Source organism: Lactuca sativa, chromosome 8, assembly GCF_002870075.4.
Source record: "Lactuca sativa cultivar Salinas chromosome 8, Lsat_Salinas_v11, whole genome shotgun sequence".
Taxonomy (NCBI): Eukaryota; Viridiplantae; Streptophyta; class Magnoliopsida; order Asterales; family Asteraceae; genus Lactuca; species Lactuca sativa.
This window is the reverse complement of record NC_056630.2, coordinates 82,540,716-82,550,411: the sequence shown is the minus strand read 5'-3', so window position 1 is coordinate 82,550,411 and position 9,696 is coordinate 82,540,716. Positions and strand designations below refer to the sequence as shown.

General features: G+C 48.4%; 1 protein-coding gene across 1 annotated transcript; it reads right to left on the bottom strand.

Moving 5' to 3' along the window:
- Positions 1-630: 630 nt before the first annotated feature.
- Positions 631-3,903, bottom strand: LOC128127784 (uncharacterized; the record flags this gene model as incomplete). Its single annotated transcript, XM_052766473.1, has 3 exons — positions 631-1,875; positions 2,104-2,808; positions 2,863-3,903. Coding segments are annotated over 3 exons (2,991 nt in total), but the record flags the coding sequence as incomplete, so codon positions are not given.
- Between the last annotated feature and the right edge of the window lie 5,793 nt (positions 3,904-9,696).

Genomic DNA, 9,696 nt, shown 5'->3' with positions numbered 1-9,696 from the left:
AATTACGTATGGCCCCAAGATATACAACCATGGGACCCTCTGGACGTCTAAACATCTCTTTACTGTGGGTATAACATCTGGGTAATAACATAATAACCCATCTAATCACTAAATGGGTTTTTCATAAACCCTAGGTTCATAGGCACATTAACTAACATAATTGATCCGAGTATTACCTGAGAACGTTCCCTCTGTGTCCCCCAAACCTCAGGACTCGATCCTCCTTGATATTCCTTTGATAAATTTCTTCTTCTTCTTGTCCAACCAATTCTTCCAAGTTCCAAAAGCTTTCTCTCTTGCTCTAGACGTCCACAGCGATTAGGGTTCTTCTCAATCGACCAAAAGACTGAAAATGACGGCCTAAGAGGCGTTATATACGATTCAAACTGAACGGTTAGGGTTTCTGCGGAACAGCGTCGACTCGCCGAGTCCATACCTGGACTCGTCGAGTCCCGTCGCGATCCCGCGACCAAGTCTGCGATCCTACTCGGCGAGTCTAGGCTCCAACTCGCCGAGTCCCCTCTTAAATCTCCCCAAAACATAATTTTAATAATACCTGAGATTCCGGGCTGTTACAACTCTCCCCCACTTGGATTAGACTTCGCCCTCGAAGTCTCACTCCGCAAATAGTTCCGGATGCTGCTCCCGCATTTCGCGCTCCGGTTCCCAAGTCATTTCTGATCCCTTACGGTGTTGCCATTGAACCAACACCAGAGGTACTTCTTTGTTCCTCAGAACCTTGATCTTCCGATCCCTGATCGCCACTGGTCTCTCCGCGTAATTCAGGCTCGCATCCACCTGAATATCCTCCAATGGAACCACTGCCGACTCATCGGCTATGCACTTCCTCAACTGCGATACATGAAAAGTGTCATGGATCTGACCCAACTCCGCTGGCAACTCCAACCGATAGGCTACCCGGCCTACCCTGGCAACCACACGAAATGGCCCAATGTACCGGGGCCCCAATTTGCCCCTCTTCCTGAATCGAATCACTCCTTTCCAAGGAGAGACCTTCAGGAGAACGAAGTCGCCGACTTGAAATTCAAGCTCGGATCGGCGCCTGTCTGCATAACTCTTCTGTCGGCTCTGGGCAGTCAATAATCTTTGTCTCACTTGTTGAATCTGCTCTGTCGTCTGGAGTATGATCTCCGTGCTGCCCATCACTCTCTGTCCCACCTCTCCCCAGCAAATGGGAGTCCGACATCTCCTACCATACAACAGCTCGAAAGGCGGCATACCAATGCTCGAATGATGGCTGTTGTTGTAGGAAAACTCCGCCAATGGTAAATACGCATCCCAACTACCCCCGAAGTCTAACACACACGCTCGGAGCATGTCCTCCAGTGTCTGAATTGTCCGCTCGCTCTGACCGTCTGTCTGGGGATGGTATGCGGTACTAAAATGCAACTTAGTACCCAGCTCCTCATGGAATTTCTTCCAGAACCTGGAAGTGAAGCGCACATCGCGGTCTGACACAATCGAGATCGGCACTCCGTGCCGAGATACCACCTCTTTCACGTATATCTCCGCTAACTTTTCCGCTGAAGAACTCTCACTGATGGCAAGGAAGTGTGCACTCTTCGTCAACCTATCCACAATCACCCAAATTGCGTCTACTCCCCTAGCAGTCCTTGGCAATTTGGTGATAAAATCCATAGTGATCTGTTCCCACTTCCACTCGGGGATCTCCAATGGCTGTAACTTGCCATGCGGTCTCTGGTGCTCAGCTTTAACCTTACGGCAGGTCAAGCACCTCTCAACGAACCATGCCACGTCCCTCTTCATACAGGGCCACCAATATTCCTTCCTTAAATCCAAATACATCTTTGTAGCACCGGGATGGATCGAGAATTTCGATTTATGAGCCTCTTCCATCAACGTAATACGCGTACCGCCCACGAACGGCACCCAAATCCGACCCTGAAATGTCATAAGGTCTCGACTATCCTTGACAAACTCTGAGATTAACCCCACAACCCGCTCTTTCTTCTGCATTTCTGGTCGCACAGCCTCAGTCTGTGCCCTACGAATATCATCCAATACAGGAGTCATCACGGTCAGTCTCAAGCACACATCTCGCAATGGAGTGCTCTCCGCCCTGCGGCTCAATGCATCGGCTACCACATTAGCCTTGCCTGGGTGGTACAGGATCTCACAATCATAATCCTTGACCACATCCAACCACCTCCTCTGACGCATATTTAGGTTGGGTTGATCCATCAAATACTTCAAACTCTTATGGTCCGTGTATATCGTACATCGAACCCCATACAAGTAGTGACGCCAAATCTTGAGAGCGAACACTACTGCCCCCAACTCTAAATCATGCGTGGGATATCTCGCCTCATGAGGCTTCAGCTGCCTCGACGCGTAAGCTATCACATGACCCCTCTGCATCAACACTGCACCCAATCCCGAAATCGATGCGTCGCAATATACCACGAAATCTTCCATCCCTTCTGGAAGAGCTAATATCGGGGCTTCGCACAATCTTTGGCGAAGTGTCTCAAAGGAGGTCTGCTGCTCGGGCCCCCATGAGAACGTAACACCCTTCCGGGTCAATCTGGTGAGTGGCACCGCGATCTTGGAGAAATCCTTGATAAATCTCCGATAATACCCTGCCAACCCAAGGAAACTTCTGATCTCAGAGGGTGACTTCGGCACCTCCCAACTCATCACCGCCTCAACCTTGGCCGGATCGACCAATATCCCTTTCTGATTGACTACATGTCCTAGAAACTGGACCTCCCGCAACCAGAATTCACATTTGGAGAACTTTGCATAAAGTTTCTCCGACCTCAATACCTCAAGGACCTCCCTCAAATGCTCCCCATGCTGCTCTCTCGATCTCGAATACACCAGAATGTCGTCGATAAATACGATCACCGACCGATCCAACATCGGCCTGCATACCCTGTTCATGAGATCCATGAACACAGCCGGGGCATTGGTGAGTCCAAAAGGCATCACCACAAACTCATAATGCCCATATCGCGTCCTAAACGCTGTCTTCTGGACGTCTTCATCCCGTACTCTCACCTGATGGTAACCTGACCTCAGATCGATCTTGGAAAACCAAGATGCTCCCTGCAACTGATCGAATAAATCATCGATCCTCGGCAACGGGTAACGGTTCTTGACCGTTAGCTTGTTCAACTCCCGGTAATCAATGCACATCCGGTGTGAACCATCCTTCTTCTTGACGAACAGAATAGGTGCTCCCCAAGGCGAGCTGCTCGGCCGAATGAATCCCTTTCCCAGCAACTCCTGGAGTTGCGAGGACAACTCTTGCATCTCCGGAGGTGCAAGACGATAGGGCACTTTAGCAATAGGCGCGGCCCCCGGAACCAGATCGATACCAAACTCTACTTGCCTCACAGGAGGTACTCCCGGCAGTTCCTCGGGAAAAACATCTGAAAACTCACGCACCACAGGGACCTCCTTAACTGACTTCGGTCTCTCGGAAACCTCCCGCGTATCCATCACATACGCCACAAAACCCTTACAGCCCTGCTGTAGACACTGCCTCGCCCTAGCGGCCGAACAAAAAGCTGATCCCGAACGGGTACCCTCGCCGTACACCGAAAGGACTCCCCCTCTGGGGTCTCGTATAGTCACCAACTGACGCTCACAGTCGATGACAGCGCCGAACCAGCTCAGCCAGTCCATGCCCACGATGACACAGACATCCCCCATCACGATAGGAATCAGATCAATTGGGAATCCAATCCCGAAAATCTCTAGTACACATCCCCGAAGAACCTCCGTAGCACAAATCACCTTCTCGTCAGCTATAGAAACTCTCAAAGGTCGACTCAACGACTCACGACTAACGCCGATATGCTGGCTAAAGGCTAAGGACACAAAGGACCTACTCACACCCGAGTCAAATAACACTAAGGCAGGCACAGAGTTCACAAGGAAAGTACCTACGCATATAATAACATAAGCATAACATCTTGACATTAAAATAAATACATGAATTACAACATACCTGCCACAACATCGGGCGCAGCGCGGACCTCCTCCGCAGTCAGCTGAAAGGCTCTCCCACGAGCCCTCGGGGCCTCGACCTTCACCGGTCGAGTCTCAGTAGTCCTGGCAACAGGTGCAGATCCCTGACGAAGCTGCGGACACTCGGCCTTCCGATGGCCGGTCTGGTTGCAATGGAAGCAAACCATAAACCCCTTGGGGCACTCCCTAGCAATGTGCCCCTCCTTGCCGCACTTGTAGCAGGCACCGGCTCGACACGCCCCATCGTGACCCTTGCCGCACTTTACGCAAGTGCGGTTCTTCAAACCTCCCGTCCTCGAATCGGCGGACTTGATCCGCTTGGCTGCCGGCTGAGACTGAGCCGGCCGCCGGTCTGCCTGCTGAGACTCGGCCTCCTCCCTGGCCTGAGTCTCTAACTCGATCTCACGCTTCCTGGCATTCGCCTGAAGCTCAGTAAAAGTATGGTAAGTGGAGTTTGACACAAACTCCCGGATCTCCCTCCTCAGAACACCCAAGTACCGGCTCATCCGAGCCTGCTCTGTGGCCACCAGCTCGGGGCAAAACATCGCCCTCTCATGGAACTTCCGCGTGATCGCCGCCACCGAATCAGTACCCTGCTTGAGGGTTAAGAACTCCTGAACCAATCGTTCCCGCTCCACCGGGGGAACGTACTCATCCCTGAACATGGTAGTGAACCCCTCCCAAGTCACCGCCGCAGTCTTTGCTAAAGTGAAGTTCGCCGTCACGAACTTCCACCAGTCCTTGGCTCCCAGACGGAGCTGGTTCAAAGCGAATCGTACCCTCAGGTGCTCCGGGCATGAACAAGTGTAGAAGCACCCCTCTATATCTGCGATCCACCTCATCGCAGCAATCGGATCCTGCGTCCCATCGAACTCTGGTGGCTTCGTGTTGCTGAACTCTCGGAACAGCAATGAATCACCCCCCTGTGGCCTAGCAGCGGCCACAGCTGCGGTAGCTGCAGCGGTTGCAGCCTCAGTCAATGCGGCGTACCGCTCGTCGAACGTCTCCATCAGGGTGGTCTTGATAGACCCAAACATCTCCGGGATCTCAGCCCGGATCGCCGCCGCCACCTCCTCGTGGATCATCTGACGAATATCCTCGTCACTCACACCGCTCGTACTTGCTCCGTGGCGTGGTCTAACCATGATGTCTCTGAAATACAACATAAAACTATCAGAGACTCCATCAAGTGTAATTGCACTTGATAACGCAACCCTACCCCGTCCCCGATATCCAGGGATTCTTACTTGGGTCTCCCACTGACCCGGTGTCCTCGGTAGTACGGGCCCAATACTACCGACCACACCGCATCAGTGTTCACCCCAAGTCCTCCTCCCCAAACTTCGGATAGTGAGTACTCTACTTCTGATATGCACTATCTACCCGCATACTAGCAAAGCATCTCATATAAGCAAACTTCCCTAGACTAAGGCATCACAAATCAGGCCACTCTAGTCCTATCATGAATACCTAGTCTTCTAGCATGCATAACAATTCACATCATATAATATTGTAAGGTATTTTGGGGATCTTTACCGTTCGGGCGCTGACTGATCGTACACACTGCTTCTTTCTTGCTTACCACAAAACCAGTTACAAACGTTTATGCTTTTATTTGAAAAGTTTCCTCAAATCCTCGGTTTGAGTTCAGTTACCCCGAAGGTGCACCCGAATCCCTCAAACCAAGGCTCTGATACCAATTGTAACAACTCAAATTTTTCAAACAATTTTTTTCATTTTTAAAACATAATTGTTTCCATTAAAAACAAGGCATAAATAGTTTAATTATTCGGTCAATACAATTATTCAAACTCCCAAGATCATAAAACAATCTTCAGTGTGTATCGATCATGCCGGCGCCTTCCCACGGTCCTCGCTAGTACCTGAAATACATGCACAACAACTGTAAGCATAAATGCTTAGTGAGTTCCCCAATATACACTTACGCACATACGCCTTTCCAGGCCCTGACCTTCCGGTCCTCATTACAACGCCTTCCGGCCCATAACATAATCGCCTTCCGGCCCACATATCATACATAGCACATATAACAACTAACTTACCACATATAGCACACATATCACATAACATATTCGACCTTCCGGTCACACAGTCAAACCCTTCCGGGTACAGTATAGTGAGAAGACTCACCTCGTTTATGCTGAAAGCTAGCAACTCCTGAAATGACTCGTGCACCACCGACGAGCTACAACCTCCCTATAACATTACGTAACTCATTAATACTTATCACTTCTAAGTGTGACTATCCCTAAGAAGTCAGACTTAGGTCAACTCTGGTTAACGGTCAACGGTCAGCTCAACCGGACTCGGCGAGTACCATGGCGACTCGGCGAGTCTAGACGTCTTCCAACTTTCTGAGATTCCTTATCTACTCGTCGAGTACCCTCATCGACCCGACGAGTTACTCCTGGAAGAATCGCGGGGCCACCCCGACTCCACTCGCCGAGTCTGAAGAACAACTCGGCGAGTCCCAGTAAATCTTCAAGCTACTCGCCGAGTCTGAAGAACAACTCGGCGAGTCCATGCCATGCAGACGAGTAACTGCTTCCTGAATTACGTATGGCCCCAAGATATACAACCATGGGACCCTCTGGACGTCTAAACATCTCTTTACTGTGGGTATAACATCTGGGTAATAACATAATAACCCATCTAATCACTAAATGGGTTTTTCATAAACCCTAGGTTCATAGGCACATTAACTAACATAATTGATCCGAGTATTACCTGAGAACGTTCCCTCTGTGTCCCCCAAACCTCAGGACTCGATCCTCCTTGATATTCCTTTGATCAATTTCTTCTTCTTCTTGTCCAACCAATTCTTCCAAGTTCCAAAAGCTTTCTCTCCTGCTCTAGACGTCCACAGCGATTAGGGTTCTTCTCAATCGACCAAAAGACTGAAAATGACGGCCTAAGAGGCGTTATATACGATTCAAACTGAACGGTTAGGGTTTCTGCGGAACAGCGTCGACTCGCCGAGTCCATACCTGGACTCGTCGAGTCCCGTCGCGATCCTACTCGGCGAGTCTAGGCTCCAACTCGCCGAGTCCCCTCTTAAATCTCCCCAAAACATAATTTTAATAATACCTGAGATTCCGGGCTGTTACAGTGCCATAGAGGTAATGCCTCCATATTTTCAGAGCGAAAACTACCGCTGCTAACTCCAAATCATGAGTCGGGTAGTTCTTTTCATGCTCTTTTAGCTGTCGAGATGCATACACGATCACCTTATCTCTTTTGGTCAGTACACAACCCAATCCAACCCCAGACGCATCGCTATAAACAGCGAAGTCTTCAACTCCATCGGGTAGAGAAAGTATCGGTGACTCGCATAGTTTCTTCTTTAGCTTCTCGAATGCTTCTTTATGCTTATCACTCCAAGAATAAGTAGCTCCTTTGTGGGTCAAAGCTGTTAATGGACCAGCGATCGAAGAAAAGTCTTGGATAAACCTTCGGTAATATCCGGCTAATCGTAAAATGCTTCGGATCTCCGTGGAACTTTTCGGTTGTTCCCACTTCATCACAGCTTCGATCTTCGATGGATCAACCATTATCCCTTCTTGGTTGACCACGTGACCCAAGAATTGGACTTCACGAATCCAAAAATAACATTTGGAGAACTTTGCATACAGCTTCTCCTTCTTCAAGACTTCCAACACTTCTCGCAAGTGTCTGCCATGCTCCTCTTGGCTCTTTGAGTAAATTAGAATGTCGTCAATGAACACTATCACGGATTTATCAAGGAACGGATTACAAACCCTATTCATCAAATCCATGAATGCCGCTGGAGCATTGATTAGTCCAAACGACATAACCAAAAACTCGTAGTGTCCATATCGTGTTCTGAACGCAGTCTTCTCTATATCCTGCTCTCTTACTTTCAGCTGATGATATCCTGACCTCAGTTCGATCTTCGAAAAATAACTTGAACCTTGTAGTTGATCGAACAGGTCATCAATCCTCGGCAACATATATCTATTCTTTATTGTTGCCTTATTCAGCTCTCTATAATCAATGCACATCCTCATGCTTCCATCTTTCTTCTTTACGAATAACACCGGAGCTCCCCAGGGTGACGAACTAGGTCTAATGAAACCCTTGTCCAATAACTCCTGAAGTTGCATCATCAGCTCCTTCATCTCCGTCGGTGCTAGTCGATAAGGTGCTTTTGCAATTGGCGTTGTTCCAGGCAACAAGTCGATACGAAATTCTACTTGCCGATCGGGCGGTAATCCAAGAAGATCTTCGGGAAATACTTCCGGATAATCACACACAACGGGAATATTCTGCATCACCTTCTTTTCCTTCTTAGCATCGATCACGAATGCTAAGTATGATGTACACCCCTTGGTCAAACATTTTCTGGCTTTCATTAGAGAAATGATTCCAAAATTTACTCTGCGTTTATCTCCGTACACCATAAACGATTCCTTCCCAGGCGGGTTCACTTTCACTATTTTCTTCTTGCATAAAATTTCGGCATCATTGGCGCTAAGCCAATCCATTCCCAAAACGATGTCGAAACCATTAAGTTCGATAGGCAATAATTTCTCATGGAACTTATTCCCATTCAGATCAATTAAGATGTTTTTCATACGATAGCTAACAGGTACAAACTTGCCACTAGCAACTTCGACTAATAAGGCATTATCTAGTCTATCAACAGGCAAAGCTAGTTTTCTACCAAATTCATGCGATATAAAGGAGTAGTTGGCTCCAGAATCAAATAAAATTTGGGCAGGCAATTTGTTAACAAGAAAGGTACCTGAAGCGACATCAGCTTCATCTTTAGCAGCTTCCAGTGTCATCTGGAATGCTCTTGCCTTCGGTTTTGGCGGAATGTTGGGTTTCGCTGCCTCCTTCTTCTTAGGACAATCTCTTGAGATGTTTCGTTCCTCACCACAACCATAACAAACATTATTGGTGAGGGTGCAGTTGTTGGCATAATGCCCTGGCTTTCCACATTTGAAGCATGTGGCTTCCCCGCCGCACTTCCCATGATGCTTCTTCTTGCATTTGTCGCACCATTTCGCTTCGCCTCCTCCACCTCCTCTTGAACTAGACTTCGAGAATTTACCCTTTTTGCTGGACCCTGAAGATCCCTCGAACTTCCTCTTTTCACCAACCTCTGACCTTTCCAGAACTTTTTCCTTGATCTGGGTCTCAACATTTCTAGCAGCCCAAATGGCGGCTTTCAATGTGGTTGCTTGCTTAACCATTGGACCATAGTCCGTTGGTAGTCCGTGGGCAAACTTGTTGACCTTAGAGAGTTCTGTTGGTACCAAATATGGGATAAACTTCATCATTTCTGTGAAACTTGCAGCGTATTCAGTAACGCTCAATTTCCCCTTCTTCAAATTCTGAAACTCATTACTGATTTCCAGAAGGTCCTGCTCGGAGCAGTATTGCATTTTTAGTTGTTCCATAAAGTCTTCCCAAGACATTTTGCTTGCTTCTCCCTTGGGCATAGAGTCAGCTAACAGCTTCCACCAACTCAACACCCCATATTTTAGCAGAGGGATCGCAAGAGCGGTCTTCTGCCTGTTGCTGCATTCGCAACTTTCAAACATTGTCTCCATCTCGAAGATCCAGTCCATAACTTGCACCGGCGTTGGGCTTCCGGATAGACATGGTGGTTTGGACGCCATGAAATCCTTG